The sequence below is a fragment of the Oncorhynchus tshawytscha genome, unplaced genomic scaffold (genome assembly GCF_018296145.1).
Source record: "Oncorhynchus tshawytscha isolate Ot180627B unplaced genomic scaffold, Otsh_v2.0 Un_contig_2949_pilon_pilon, whole genome shotgun sequence".
Classification (NCBI taxonomy): Eukaryota; Metazoa; Chordata; class Actinopteri; order Salmoniformes; family Salmonidae; genus Oncorhynchus; species Oncorhynchus tshawytscha.
Window position 1 is genome coordinate 225,001 of NW_024609743.1, and position 15,000 is coordinate 240,000.

General features: G+C 53.4%; 1 protein-coding gene across 1 annotated transcript in view; it reads left to right on the plus strand.

Moving 5' to 3' along the window:
• The window catches only part of clec16a (C-type lectin domain containing 16A), a 111,510-nt gene that overhangs the window by 59,609 nt on the left and 36,901 nt on the right, over nucleotides 1-15,000 (plus strand). The window contains exon 16 of the mRNA XM_042317485.1: nucleotides 1,875-1,919. Coding sequence (XP_042173419.1) covers nucleotides 1,875-1,919 — 45 coding nt within the window. The remainder of the gene's footprint in view (nucleotides 1-1,874; nucleotides 1,920-15,000) is intronic.

Sequence of the window (15,000 nt, forward strand, 5' to 3'; positions counted from 1 at the left end):
GTGTGTTGTTGAGGAGTGTGTTCAGTAGGTGTGATGTGTGTTGTTGAGGAGTGTGTTCAGTAGGTGTGATGTGTGTTGTTGAGGAGTGTGTTCAGTAGGTGTGATGTGTGTTGTTGAGGAGTGTGTTCAGTAGGTGTGATGTGTATTCTTGAGGAGTGTGTTCAGTAGGTGTGATGTGTGTTGTTGAGGAGTGTGTTCAGTAGGTGTGATGTGTGTTGTTGAGGAGTGTGTTCAGTAGGTGTGATGTGTGTTGTTGAGGAGTGTTCAGTAGGTGTGATGTGTGTTGTTGAGGAGTGTGTTCAGTAGGTGTGATGTGTTGTTGAGGAGTGTGTTCAGTAGGTGTGATGTGTGATGTTGTTGAGGAGTGTGTTCAGTAGGTGTGATGTGTGTTGTTGAGGAGGAGTGTGTTCAGTAGGTGTGATGTGTGTTGTTTGAGGTGTGATGTGTTGTTGAGAGTGTGTTCAGTAGGTGTGATGTGTGTTGTGTGTGTTCAGTAGGTGTGATGTGTGTTCTTGAGGAGTGTGTTCAGTAGGTGTGATGTGTATTGTTGAGGAGTGTGTTCAGTAGGTGTGATGTGTGTTGTTGAGGAGTGTGTTCAGTAGGTGTGATGTGTGTTGTTGAGGAGTGTGTTCAGTAGGTGTGATGTGTATTGTTGAGGAGTGTGTTGAGGTGTGATGAGTGTGTTCAGTAGGTGTGATGTGTGTTGTTGAGGAGTGTGTTCAGTAGGTGTGATGTGTGTTGTTGAGGAGTGTGTTCAGTAGGTGTGATGTGTGTTGTTGAGGAGTGTGTTCAGTAGGTGTGATGTGTGTTGTTGAGGAGTGTGTTCAGTAGGTGTGATGTGTGTTGTTGAGGAGTGTGTTCAGTAGGTGTGATGTGTGTTGTTGAGGAGTGTGTTCAGTAGGTGTGATGTGTGTTGTTCAGTAGGTGTGATGTGTGTTGTTGAGGAGTGTGTTCAGTAGGTGTGATGTGTGTTGTTGAGGAGTGTGTTCAGTAGGTGTGATGTGTGTTGTTCAGTAGGTGTGATGTGTGTTGTTGAGGAGTGTGTTCAGTAGGTGTGATGTGTGTTGTTGAGGAGTGTGTTCAGTAGGTGTGATGTGTGTTCTTGAGGAGTGTGTTCAGTAGGTGTGATGTGTGTTGTTGAGGAGGTGTGATGTGTGTTGTTGAGGAGTGTGTTCAGTAGGTGTGATGTGTGTTGTTCAGTAGGTGTGATGTGTGTTGTTGAGGAGTGTGTTCAGTAGGTGTGATGTGTGTTGTTGAGGAGTGTGTTCAGTAGGTGTGATGTGTGTTGTTGAGGAGGTGTGATGTGTGTTGTTGAGGAGTGTGTTCAGTAGGTGTGATGTGTGTTGTTGAGGAGTGTGTTCAGTAGGTGTGATGTGTGTTGTTGAGGAGTGTGTTCAGTAGGTGTGATGTGTGTTCTTGAGGAGTGTGTTCAGTAGGTGTGATGTGTGTTGTTGAGGAGGTGTGATGTGTGTTGTTGAGGAGTGTGTTCAGTAGGTGTGATGTGTGTTGTTGAGGAGTGTGTTCAGTAGGTGTGATGTGTATTCTTGAGGAGTGTGTTCAGTAGGTGTGAGTAGGTGTGTGTGAGGAGTGTTTCAGTAGGTGTGATGTGTGTTGTTGAGTGTGTTCAGTAGGTGTGATGTGTGTTGTTGTGTTGTTGATGTGTGTTGTTCAGTAGTGTTCAGTAGGTGTGATGTGTGTTGTTCAGTAGGTGTGATGTGTGTTGTTGAGGAGTGTGTTCAGTAGGTGTGATGTGTGTTGTTGAGGAGTGTGTTCAGTAGGTGTGATGTGTGTTGTTGAGGAGTGTGTTCAGTAGGTGTGATGTGTGTTTCAGGGAGTGTGTTCAGTAGGTGTGATGTGTATTCTGTGTGTTTCAGGGAGCCAGAGAAGAGAGTCTGCATCTCCTACGGCGTTTCTATAAGGCAAGTTTTTTCCCTCTCTCATATTGAAGCATAAACATTGTTTTCCCGACCTTGTGAAGAATAAGAACCCCCCCCCCAAAAAAACATTATTTTCCCGACCTTGTGAAGAATAAGAACCCCCCCCAGTAAAAAAAACATTGTTTTCCCGACCTTGTGAAGAATAAGAACCCCCCCCCCAAAAAAAACATTGTTTTCCCGACCTTGTGAAGACATTCTGGAGACTTGTGAGGACATTGTGGTCCTGATAATGTAGGAAAACACATGAACATGGCACTGCGCTTCTACAAAACAAGTGTTCCTCTCACACACTTCTACAAAACACATGGACTGTGGTTAGAGCAGGTAGTCTAGTGGTTAGAGACAGGTAGCCTAGTGGTTAGAGACAGGTAGTCTAGTGGTTAGAGGCAGGTAGCCTAGTGGTTAGAGGCAGGTAGTCTAGTGGTTAGAGCAGGTAGCCTAGTGGTTAGAGGCAGGTAGTCTAGTGGTTAGAGGCAGGTAGTCTAGTGGTTAGAGCAGGTAGCCTAGTGGTTAGAGGCAGGTAGTCTAGTGGTTAGAGGCAGGTAGCCTAGTGGTTAGGTAGCCTAGTGGTTAGAGGCAGGTAGCCTAGTGGTTAGAGGCAGGTAGCCTGGTGGTTAGAGGCAGGTAGCCTGGTGGTTAGAGGCAGGTAGCCTGGTGGTTAGAGGCAGGTAGCCTAGTGGTTAGAGGCAGGTAGCCTGGTGGTTAGAGGCAGGTAGCCTGGTGGTTAGAGGCAGGTAGCCTGGTGGTTAGAGGCAGGTAGCCTGGTGGTTAGAGGCAGGTAGCCTGGTGGTTAGAGGCAGGTAGCCTGGTGGTTAGAGACAGGTAGCCTGGTGGTTAGAGACAGGTAGCCTAGTGAGGGGTGGCAGGTAGCCTAGTGGTTAGAGCAGGTAGCCTAGTGGTTAGAGACAGGTAGCCTAGTGGTTAGAGACAGGTAGCCTAGTGGTTAGAGACAGGTAGCCTAGTGGTTAAAGCAGGTAGCCTAGTGGTTAGAGGGGCGGCAGGTAGCCTAGTGGTTAGAGCAGGTAGCCTAGTGGTTAGAGACAGGTAGCCTAGTGGTTAGAGGGGCGGCAGGTAGCCTAGTGGTTAGAGCAGGTAGCCTAGTGGTTAGAGACAGGTAGCCTAGTGGTTAAAGCAGGTAGCCTAGTGGTTAGAGGGCGGAAGGGTAGCCTAGTGGTTAGAGGGGCGGAAGGGTAGCCTAGTGGTTAGAGGGCAGCAGGTAGCATAGTGGTTAGAGCAGGTAGCCTAGTGGTTAGAGGGGTGGCAGGTAGCCTAGTGGTTAGAGGCAGGTAGCCTAGTGGTTAGAGGCAGGTAGCCTAGTGGTTAGAGGCAGGTAGCCTAGTGGTTAGAGGCAGGTAGCCTAGTGGTTAGAGTGGTGGCAGGTAGCCTAGTGGTTAGAGACAGGTAGCCTAGTGGTTAGAGGCAGGTAGCCTAGTGGTTAGAGGCAGGTAGCCTAGTGGTTAGAGTGGTGGCAGGTAGCCTAGTGGTTAAAGCAGGTAGCCTAGTGGTTAGAGACAGGTAGCCTAGTGGTTAGAGACAGGTAGCCTAGTGGTTAGAGACAGGTAGCCTAGTGCTTAAAGCAGGTAGCCTAGTGGTTAGAGACAGGTAGCCTAGTGGTTAGAGACAGGTAGCCTAGTGGTTAGAGACAGGTAGCCTAGTGGTTAAAGCAGGTAGCCTAGTGGTTAGAGGGGCGGAAGGGTAGCCTAGTGGTTAGAGGGGCGGCAGGGTAGCCTAGTGGTTAGAGGGGCAGCAGGTAGCCTAGTGGTTAAAGCAGGTAGCCTAGTGGTTAGAGACAGGTAGCCTAGTGGTTAGAGACAGGTAGCCTAGTGGTTAGAGACAGGTAGCCTAGTGCTTAAAGCAGGTAGCCTAGTGGTTAGAGCAGGTAGCCTAGTGGTTAGAGACAGGTAGCCTAGTGGTTAGAGACAGGTAGCCTAGTGGTTAAAGCAGGTAGCCTAGTGGTTAGAGGGGCGGAAGGGTAGCCTAGTGGTTAGAGGGCGGCAGGTAGCCTAGTGGTTAGAGCAGGTAGCCTAGTGATAAGAGGCAGGTAGCCTAGTGGTTAGAGGCAGGTAGCCTAGTGGTTAGAGGCAGGTAGCCTAGTGGTTAGAGGCAGGTAGCCTAGTGGTTAGAGGCAGGTAGCCTAGTGGTTAGAGGCAGGTAGCCTAGTGGTTAGAGGCAGGTAGCCTAGTGGTTAGAGGCAGGTAGCCTGGTGGTTAGAGGCAGGTAGCCTGGTGGTTAGAGGCAGGTAGCCTGGTGGTTAGAGGCAGGTAGCCTGGTGGTTAGAGACAGGTAGCCTAGTGAGGGTGGCAGGTAGCCTAGTGGTTAGAGCAGGTAGCCTAGTGGTTAGAGCAGGTAGCCTAGTGGTTAGAGACAGGTAGCCTAGTGGTTAAAGCAGGTAGCCTAGTGGTTAGAGGGCGGCAGGTAGCCTAGTGGTTAGAGCAGGTAGCCTAGTGGTTAGAGCAGGTAGCCTAGTGGTTAGAGCAGGTAGCCTAGTGGTTAGAGACAGGTAGCCTAGTGGTTAAAGCAGGTAGCCTAGTGGTTAGAGGGGCGGCAGGTAGCCTAGTGGTTAGAGGCAGGTAGCCTAGTGGTTAGAGCAGGTAGCCTAGTGGTTAGAGCAGGTAGCCTAGTGGTTAGAGCAGGTAGCCTAGTGGTTAGAGCAGGTAGCCTAGTGGTTAAAGCAGGTAGCCTCGTGGTTAGAGGGGTGGCAGGTAGCCTAGTGGTTAGAGGCAGGTAGCCTAGTGGTTAGAGGCAGGTAGCCTAGTGGTTAGAGGCAGGTAGCCTAGTGGTTAGAGGCAGGTAGCCTAGTGGTTAGAGTGGTGGCAGGTAGCCTAGTGGTTAGAGACAGGTAGCCTGGTGGTTATAGACAGGTAGTCTAGTGAGGGGTGGCAGGTAGCCTAGTGGTTAGAGCAGGTAGCCTAGTGGTTAGAGACAGGTAACCTAGTGGTTAGAGGCAGGTAGCCGGTTAGAGACAGGTAGCCTAGTGGTTAAAGCAGGTAGCCTAGTGGTTAGAGGGGCGGCAGGTAGCCTAGTGGTTAGAGGCGTGGCAGGTAGCCTAGTGGTTAGAGGCGTGGCAGGTAGCCTAGTGGTTAGAGGCGTGGCAGGTAGCCTAGTGGTTAGAGGCGTGGCAGGTAGCCTAGTGGTTAGAGGCGTGGCAGGTAGCCTAGTGGTTAGAGGCGTGGCAGGTAGCCTAGTGGTTAGAGGCGTGGCAGGTAGCCTAGTGGTTAGAGGCGTGGCAGGTAGCCTAGTGGTTAGAGGCGTGGCAGGTAGCCTAGTGGTTAGAGGCAGGTAGCCTAGTGGTTAGAGGCAGGTAGCCTAGTGGTTAGAGGCAGGTAGCCTAGTGGTTAGAGGCAGGTAGCCTAGTGGTTAAAGCAGGTAGCCTAGTGGTTAGAGGGGCGGAAGGGTAGCCTAGTGGTTAGAGGGCGGCAGGTAGCATAGTGGTTAGAGCAGGTAGCCTAGTGGTTAGAGGGCGGCAGGTAGCCTAGTGGTTAGAGCAGGTAGCCTAGTTGTTAGAGGCAGGTAGCCTAGTGGTTAGAGGCAGGTAGCCTAGTGGTTAGAGACAGGTAGGCTAGTGGTTAGAGGCAGGTAGCCTAGTGGTTAGAGGCAGGTAGCCTAGTGGTTAGAGGCAGGTAGCCTAGTGGTTAGAGGCAGGTAGCCTAGTGGTTAGAGCAGGTAGCCTAGTGGTTACGGCAGGTAGCCTAGTGGTTAGAGACAGGTAGCCTAGTGGTTAAAGCAGGTAGCCTAGTGGTTAGAGGGGCGGCAGGTAGCCTAGTGGTTAGAGCAGGTAGCCTAGTGGTTAGAGCAGGTAGCCTAGTGGTTAGAGCAGGTAGCCTAGTGGTTAGAGCAGGTAGCCTAGTGGTTAAAGCAGGTAGCCTAGTGGTTAGAGGGGTGGCAGGTAGCCTAGTGGTTAGAGGCAGGTAGCCTAGTGGTTAGAGGCAGGTAGCCTAGTGGTTAGAGGCAGGTAGCCTAGTGGTTAGAGGCAGGTAGCCTAGTGGTTAGAGGCAGGTAGCCTAGTGGTTAGAGGCAGGTAGCCTAGTGGTTAGAGTGGTGGCAGGTAGCCTAGTGGTTAGAGACAGGTAGCCTGGTGGTTAGAGACAGGTAGTCTAGTGAGGGGTGGCAGGTAGCCTAGTGGTTAGAGCAGGTAGCCTAGTGGTTAGAGACAGGTAGCCTAGTGGTTAAAGCAGGTAGCCTAGTGGTTAGAGGGGCGGAAGGGTAGCCTAGTGGTTAGAGGGGCGGAAGGGTAGCCTAGTGGTTAGAGGGGCAGCAGGTAGCATAGTGGTTACAGCAGGTAGCCTAGTGGTTAGAGGGTGGCAGGTAGCCTAGTGGTTAGAGTCAGGTAGCCTAGTGGTTAGAGTCAGGTAGCCTAGTGGTTAGAGGCAGGTAGCCTAGTGGTTAGAGGCAGGTAGCCTAGTGGTTAGAGGCAGGTAGCCTAGTGGTTAGAGACAGGTAGCCTAGTGGTTAGAGGCAGGTAGCCTAGTGGTTAGAGGCAGGTAGCCTAGTGGTTAGAGTGGTGGCAGGTAGCCTAGTGGTTAAAGCAGGTAGCCTAGTGGTTAGAGACAGGTAGCCTAGTGGTTAGAGACAGGTAGCCTAGTGGTTAGAGACAGGTAGCCTAGTGCTTAAAGCAGGTAGCCTAGTGGTTAGAGCAGGTAGCCTAGTGGTTAGAGACAGGTAGCCTAGTGGTTAGAGACAGGTAGCCTAGTGGTTAAAGCAGGTAGCCTAGTGGTTAGAGGGGCGGAAGGGTAGCCTAGTGGTTAGAGGGGCGGCAGGTAGCATAGTGGTTAGAGCAGGTAGCCTAGTGGTTAGAGCAGGTAGCCTAGTGGTTAGAGGCAGGTAGCCTAGTGGTTAGAGGCAGGTAGCCTAGTGGTTAGAGGCAGGTAGCCTAGTGGTTAGAGGCAGGTAGCCTAGTGGTTAGAGGCAGGTAGCCTAGTGGTTAGAGGCAGGTAGCCTGGTGGTTAGAGGCAGGTAGCCTGGTGGTTAGAGGCAGGTAGCCTGGTGGTTAGAGACAGGTAGCCTGGTGGTTAGAGACAGGTAGCCTAGTGAGGGGTGGCAGGTAGCCTAGTGGTTAGAGCAGGTAGCCTAGTGGTTAGAGCAGGTAGCCTAGTGGTTAGAGACAGGTAGCCTAGTGGTTAAAGCAGGTAGCCTAGTGGTTAGAGGGGCGGCAGGTAGCCTAGTGGTTAGAGCAGGTAGCCTAGTGGTTAGAGCAGGTAGCCTAGTGGTTAGAGCAGGTAGCCTAGTGGTTAGAGACAGGTAGCCTAGTGGTTAAAGCAGGTAGCCTAGTGGTTAGAGGGGCGGCAGGTAGCCTAGTGGTTAGAGGCAGGTAGCCTAGTGGTTAGAGCAGGTAGCCTAGTGGTTAGAGGCAGGTAGCATAGTGGTTAGAGCAGGTAGCCTAGTGGTTAGAGCAGGTAGCCTAGTGGTTAGAGCAGGTAGCCTAGTGGTTAGAGCAGGTAGCCTAGTGGTTAGAGCAGGTAGCCTAGTGGTTAGAGGGGTAGCAGGTAGCCTAGTGGTTAGAGGGGTGGCAGGTAGCCTAGTGGTTAGAGGCAGGTAGCCTAGTGGTTAGAGGCAGGTAGCCTAGTGGTTAGAGGCAGGTAGCCTAGTGGTTAGAGGCAGGTAGCCTAGTGGTTAGAGTGGTGGCAGGTAGCCTAGTGGTTAGAGACAGGTAGCCTGGTGGTTAGAGACAGGTAGTCTAGTGAGGGGTGGCAGGTAGCCTAGTGGTTAGAGCAGGTAGCCTAGTGGTTAGAGACAGGTAACCTAGTGGTTAGAGGCAGGTAGCCTAGTGGTTAGAGACAGGTAGCCTAGTGGTTAAAGCAGGTAGCCTAGTGGTTAGAGGGGCGGCAGGTAGCCTAGTGGTTAGAGGCGTGGCAGGTAGCCTAGTGGTTAGAGGCGTGGCAGGTAGCCTAGTGGTTAGAGGCGTGGCAGGTAGCCTAGTGGTTAGAGGCGTGGCAGGTAGCCTAGTGGTTAGAGGGGCGGCAGGTAGCCTAGTGGTTAGAGCAGGTAGCCTAGTGGTTAGAGGCAGGTAGCCTAGTGGTTAGAGGCAGGTAGCCTAGTGGTTAGAGGCAGGTAGGCTAGTGGTTAGAGGCAGGTAGGCTAGTGGTTAGAGGCAGGTAGCCTAGTGGTTAGAGGCAGGTAGCCTAGTGGTTAGAGCAGGTAGCCTAGTGGTTAGAGCAGGTAGCCTAGTGGTTAGAGACAGGTAGCCTAGTGGTTAAAGCAGGTAGCCTAGTGGTTAGAGGGCGGCAGGTAGCCTCGTGGTTAGAGCAGGTAGCCTAGTGGTTAGAGCAGGTAGCCTAGTGGTTAGAGCAGGTAGCCTAGTGGTTAGAGCAGGTAGCCTAGTGGTTAAAGCAGGTAGCCTAGTGGTTAGAGGGTGGCAGGTAGCCTAGTGGTTAGAGGCAGGTAGCCTAGTGGTTAGAGGCAGGTAGCCTAGTGGTTAGAGGCAGGTAGCCTAGTGGTTAGAGGCAGGTAGCCTAGTGGTTAGAGGCAGGTAGCCTAGTGGTTAGAGGCAGGTAGCCTAGTGGTTAGAGTGGTGGCAGGTAGCCTAGTGGTTAGAGACAGGTAGCCTGGTGGTTAGAGACAGGTAGTCTAGTGAGGGGTGGCAGGTAGCCTAGTGGTTAGAGCAGGTAGCCTAGTGGTTAGAGACAGGTAGCCTAGTGGTTAAAGCAGGTAGCCTAGTGGTTAGAGGGGCGGAAGGGTAGCCTAGTGGTTAGAGGGGCGGAAGGGTAGCCTAGTGGTTAGAGGGGCAGCAGGTAGCATAGTGGTTAGAGCAGGTAGCCTAGTGGTTAGAGGGGTGGCAGGTAGCCTAGTGGTTAGAGGCAGGTAGCCTAGTGGTTAGAGGCAGGTAGCCTAGTGGTTAGAGGCAGGTAGCCTAGTGGTTAGAGGCAGGTAGCCTAGTGGTTAGAGTGGTGGCAGGTAGCCTAGTGGTTAGAGACAGGTAGCCTAGTGGTTAGAGGCAGGTAGCCTAGTGGTTAGAGGCAGGTAGCCTAGTGGTTAGAGTGGTGGCAGGTAGCCTAGTGGTTAAAGCAGGTAGCCTAGTGGTTAGAGACAGGTAGCCTAGTGGTTAGAGACAGGTAGCCTAGTGGTTAGAGACAGGTAGCCTAGTGCTTAAAGCAGGTAGCCTAGTGGTTAGAGACAGGTAGCCTAGTGGTTAGAGTGGTGGCAGGTAGCCTAGTGGTTAAAGCAGGTAGCCTAGTGGTTAGAGGGGCGGAAGGGTAGCCTAGTGGTTAGAGGGCGGCAGGTAGCATAGTGGTTAGAGCAGGTAGCCTAGTGGTTAGAGGCAGGTAGCCTAGTGGTTAGAGGCAGGTAGCCTAGTGGTTAGAGCAGGTAGCCTAGTGGTTAGAGGGGCGGCAGGTAGCATAGTGGTTAGAGCAGGTAGCCTAGTGGTTAGAGGCAGGTAGCCTAGTGGTTAGAGGCAGGTAGCCTAGTGGTTAGAGGCAGGTAGCCTAGTGGTTAGAGGCAGGTAGCCTAGTGGTTAGAGGCAGGTAGCCTGGTGGTTAGAGGCAGGTAGCCTGGTGGTTAGAGGCAGGTAGCCTGGTGGTTAGAGGCAGGTAGCCTGGTGGTTAGAGGCAGGTAGCCTGGTGGTTAGAGGCAGGTAGCCTGGTGGTTAGAGGCAGGTAGCCTGGTGGTTAGAGGCAGGTAGCCTGGTGGTTAGAGGCAGGTAGCCTGGTGGTTAGAGGCAGGTAGCCTAGTGGTTAGAGGCAGGTAGCCTAGTGGTTAGAGGCAGGTAGCCTAGTGGTTAGAGACAGGTAGCCTAGTGGTTAGAGGGGCGGCAGGTAGCCTCGTGGTTAGAGGCGTGGCAGGTATCCTAGTGGTTAGAGGCAGGTAGCATAGTGGTTAGAGGCAGGTAGCCTGGTGGTTAGAGGCAGGTAGCCTGGTGGTTAGAGGCAGGTAGCCTGGTGGTTAGAGGCAGGTAGCCTGGTGGTTAGAGGCAGGTAGCCTGGTGGTTAGAGGCAGGTAGCCTGGTGGTTAGAGGCAGGTAGCCTGGTGGTTAGAGGGGCGGCAGGTAGCCTAGTGGTTAGAGGCGTGGCAGGTAGCCTAGTGGTTAGAGGCAGGTAGCCTGGTGGTTAGAGGCAGGTAGCCTGGTGGTTAAAGCAGGTAGCCTAGTGGTTAGAGGGGTGGCAGGTAGCCTAGTGGTTAGAGGCATGGCAGGTAGCCTAGTGGTTAGAGGCAGGTAGCCTAGTGGTTAGAGGCAGGTAGCCTAGTGGTTAGAGGCAGGTAGCCTGGTGGTTAAAGCAGGTAGCCTAGTGGTTAGAGGGCGGCAGGTAGCCTAGTGGTTAGAGGCGTGGCAGGTAGCCTAGTGGTTAGAGGCAGGTAGCCTAGTGGTTAGAGGCAGGTAGCCTAGTGGTTAGAGGCGTGGCAGGTAGCCTAGTGGTTAGAGGCGCGGCAGGTAGCCTAGTGGTTAGAGAAGGTAGCCTAGTGGTTAGAGACAGGTAGCCTAGTGGTTAGAGGCAGGTAGCCTAGTGGTTAGAGGCAGGTAGCCTAGTGGTTAGAGGCAGGTAGCCTAGTGGTTAGAGGCAGGTAGCCTAGTGGTTAGAGGCAGGTAGCCTAGTGGTTAGAGGGGTGGCAGGGTAGCCTAGTGGTGAGAGGGCGGAAGGGTAGCCTAGTGGTTAGAGGGGCGGAAGGGTAGCCTAGTGGTTAGAGGGGCGGAAGGGTAGCCTAGTGGTTAGAGGGGCGGAAGGGTAGCCTAGTGGTTAGAGGGGCGGAAGGGTAGCCTAGTGGTTAGAGGGGCGGAAGGGTAGCCTAGTGGTTAGAGGGGCGGCAGGTAGCCTAGTGGTTAGAGACAGGTAGCCTAGTGGTTAGAGACAGGTAGCCTAGTGGTTAGAGACAGGTAGCCTAGTGGTTAGAGACAGGTAGCCTAGTGGTTAGAGACAGGTAGCCTAGTGGTTAGAGACAGGTAGCCTAGTGGTTAGAGACAGGTAGCCTAGTGGTTAGAGACAGGTAGCCTAGTGGTGAGAGCCAGGTACTCTAGTGGTTAGAGCCAGGTACTCTAGTGGTTAAAGCCAGGTAGCCTAGTGGTTAGAGGCAGGTAGCCTAGTGGTTAGAGGCAGGTAGCCTAGTGGTTAGAGACAGGTAGTCTAGTGAAGGGTGCAAGGTAGCCTAGTGGTTATAGCAGGTAGCCTAGTGGTTAGAGCAGGTAGCCTAGTGGTTAGAGCAGGTAGCCTGGTGGTTAGAGGCAGGTAGCCTGGTGGTTAGAGGCAGGTAGCCTGGTGGTTAGAGGCAGGTAGCCTGGTGGTTAGAGGCAGGTAGCCTGGTGGTTAGAGGCAGGTAGCCTGGTGGTTAGAGGCAGGTAGCCTAGTGGTTAGAGGCAGGTAGCCTAGTGGTTAGAGACAGGTAGCCTAGTGGTTAGAGGGGCGGCAGGTAGCCTCGTGGTTAGCGTGGCAGGTATCCTAGTGGTTAGAGGCAGGTAGCATAGTGGTTAGAGGCAGGTAGCCTGGTGGTTAGAGGCAGGTAGCCTGGTGGTTAGAGGCAGGTAGCCTGGTGGTTAGAGGCAGGTAGCCTGGTGGTTAGAGGCAGGTAGCCTGGTGGTTAGAGGCAGGTAGCCTGGTGGTTAGAGGGTAGGTAGCCTGGTGGTTAGAGGCAGGTAGCCTGGTGGTTAGAGGCAGGTAGCCTGGTGGTTAGAGGCAGGTAGCCTGGTGGTTAGAGGGGCGGCAGGTAGCCTAGTGGTTAGAGGCGTGGCAGGTAGCCTAGTGGTTAGAGGCAGGTAGCCTGGTGGTTAGAGGCAGGTAGCCTGGTGGTTAAAGCAGGTAGCCTAGTGGTTAGAGGGGTGGCAGGTAGCCTAGTGGTTAGAGGCGTGGCAGGTAGCCTAGTGGTTAGAGGCAGGTAGCCTAGTGGTTAGAGGCAGGTAGCCTAGTGGTTAGAGGCAGGTAGCCTGGTGGTTAAAGCAGGTAGCCTAGTGGTTAGAGGGGCGGCAGGTAGCCTAGTGGTTAGAGGCGTGGCAGGTAGCCTAGTGGTTAGAGACAGGTAGCCTAGTGGTTAGAGGGGCGGCAGGTAGCCTAGTGGTTAGAGACAGGTAACCTAGTGGTTAGAGGCAGGTAGCCTAGTGGTTAGAGGCAGGTAGCCTAGTGGTTAGAGGCAGGTAGCCTAGTGGTTAGAGGGGCGGCAGGTAGCCTAGTGGTTAGAGGCGCGGCAGGTAGCCTAGTGGTTAGAGGCGCGGCAGGTAGCCTAGTGGTTAGAGACAGGTAGCCTAGTGGTTAGAGGCAGGTAGCCTAGTGGTTAGAGGCAGGTAGCCTAGTGGTTAGAGACAGGTAGCCTAGTGGTTAGAGACAGGTAGCCTAGTGGTTAGAGACAGGTAGCCTAGTGGTTAGAGACAGGTAGCCTAGTGGTTAGAGGCAGGTAGCCTAGTGGTTAGAGGCGCGGCAGGTAGCCTAGTGGTTAGAGAAGGTAGCCTAGTGGTTAGAGACAGGTAGCCTAGTGGTTAGAGGCAGGTAGCCTAGTGGTTAGAGGCAGGTAGCCTAGTGGTTAGAGGCAGGTAGCCTAGTGGTTAGAGGCAGGTAGCCTAGTGGTTAGAGGCAGGTAGCCTAGTGGTTAGAGGCAGGTAGCCTAGTGGTTAGAGGGGCGGCAGGGTAGCCTAGTGGTGAGAGGGGCGGAAGGGTAGCCTAGTGGTTAGAGGGGCGGAAGGGTAGCCTAGTGGTTAGAGGGGCGGAAGGGTAGCCTAGTGGTTAGAGGGGCGGAAGGGTAGCCTAGTGGTTAGAGGGGCGGAAGGTAGCCTAGTGGTTAGAGGGGCGGAAGGGTAGCCTAGTGGTTAGAGGGGCGGAAGGGTAGCCTAGTGGTTAGAGGGGCGGAAGGGTAGCCTAGTGGTTAGAGGGGCGGAAGGGTAGCCTAGTGGTTAGAGCAGGTAGCCTAGTGGTTAGAGACAGGTAGCCTAGTGGTTAGAGACAGGTAGCCTAGTGGTTAGAGACAGGTAGCCTAGTGGTTAGAGACAGGTAGCCTAGTGGTTAGAGACAGGTAGCCTAGTGGTGAGAGCCAGGTACTCTAGTGGTTAGAGCCAGGTACTCTAGTGGTTAAAGCCAGGTAGCCTAGTGGTTAGAGGCAGGTAGCCTAGTGGTTAGAGGCAGGTAGCCTAGTGGTTAGAGACAGGTAGTCTAGTGAAGGGTGCAAGGTAGCCTAGTGGTTATAGCAGGTAGCCTAGTGGTTAGAGCAGGTAGCCTAGTGGTTAGAGCAGGTAGCCTAGTGGTTAGAGCAGGTAGCCTAGTGGTTAAAGCAGGTAGCCTAGGGGTTAGAGGGGCGGCAGGTAGCCTAGTGGTTAGAGCAGGTAGCCTAGTGGTTAGAGCAGGTAGCCTAGTGGTTAGAGGGGCGGCAGGTAGCCTAGTGGTTAGAGGGGCGGAAGGGTAGCCTAGTGGTTAGAGTGGTGGCAGGTAGCCTAGTGGTTAGAGGCAGGTAGCCTAGTGGTTAGAGGCAGGTAGCCTAGTGGTTAGAGGCAGGTAGCCTAGTGGTTAGAGGCAGGTAGCCTAGTGGTTAGAGGCAGGTAGCCTAGTGGTTAGAGGCAGGTAGCCTAGTGGTTAGAGGCAGGTAGCCTAGTGGTTAGAGACAGGTAGCCTATTAGTTAGAGGCAGGTAGCCTGGTGGTTAGAGTGGTGGCAGGTAGCCTATTGGTTAGAGACAGGTAGCCTAGTGGTTAGAGACAGGTAGCCTATTAGTTAGAGGCAGGTAGCCTGGTGGTTAGAGACAGGTAGTCTAGTGAGGGGTGGCAGGTAGCCTAGTGGTTAGAGACAGGTAGCCTAGTGGTTAAAGCAGGTAGCCTAGTGGTTAGAGGGGCGGCAGGTAGCCTAGTGGTTAGAGAAGGTAGCCTAGTGGTTAGAGCAGGTAGCCTAGTGGTTAGAGACAGGTAGCCTAGTGGTTAAAGCAGGTAGCCTAGTGGTTAGAGGGGCGGCAGGTAGCCTAGTGGTTAGAGGGGCGGAAGGGTAGCCTAGTGGTTAGAGGGGCGGAAGGGTAGCCTAGTGGTTAGAGCAGGTAGCCTAGTGGTTAGAGGGGCGGCAGGTAGCCTAGTGGTTAGAGCAGGTAGCCTAGTAGTTAGAGCAGGTAGCCTAGTGGTTAAAGCAGGTAGCCTAGTGGTTAGAGCAGGTAGCCTAGTGGTTAGAGCAGGTAGCCTAGTGGTGAGAGCCAGGTACTCTAGTGATTAGAGACAGGTAGCCTAGTGGTTAGAGGGGCGGCAGGTAGCCTAGTGGTTAGAGGGGCGGCAGGTAGCCTAGTGGTTAGAGGGGCGGCAGGGTAGCCTAGTGGTTAGAGGGGCGGCAGGTAGCCTAGTGGTTAGAGCAGGTAGCCTAGTGGTTAGAGGGGCGGCAGGTAGCCTAGTGGTTAGAGCAGGTAGCCTAGTGGTTAGAGGGGCGGCAGGTAGCCTAGTGGTTAGAGGGGCGACAGGTAGCCTAGTGGTTAGAGCAGGTAGCCTAGTGGTTAGAGACAGGTAGCCTAGTGGTTAAAGCAGGTAGCCTAGTGGTTAGAGGGCGGCAGGTAGCCTAGTGGTTAGAGGGGCGGAAGGGCAGCCTAGTGGTTAGGGCAGGTAGCCTAGTGGTTAGAGCAGGTAGCCTAGTGTTTAGAGGGGCGGAAGGGTAGCCTAGTGGTTAGAGGGGCGGAAGGGTAGCCTAGTGGTTAGAGGGGCGGAAGGGTAGCCTAGTGGTTAGAGGGGCGGAAGGGTAGCCTAGTGGTTAGAGGGGCGGAAGGGTAGCCTAGTGGTTAGAGCAGGTAGCCTAGTGGTTAGAGGGGTGACAGGTAGCCTAGTGGTTAGAGCAGGTAGCCTAGTGGTTAGAGACAGGTAGCCTAGTGGTTAAAGCAGGTAGCCTAGTGGTTAGAGGCAGGTAGCCTAGTGGTTAGAGGCAGGTAGCCTAGTGGTTAGAGACAGGTAGCCTAGTGGTTAGAGACAGGTAGCCTAGTGGTTAGAGACAGGTAGCCTAGTGGTTAAAGCAGGTAGCCTAGTGGTTAGAGACAGGTAGCCTAGTGGTTAGAGACAGGTAGCCTAGTGGTTAAAGCAAGGTAGTCTAGTGGTGAGAGCCAGGTACTCTAGTGGTTAGAGCCAGGAAGCCTAGTGGTTAAAGCCAGGTAGCCTAGTGGTTAGAGGCAGGTAGCCTAGTGGTTAGAGGCAGGTAGCCTAG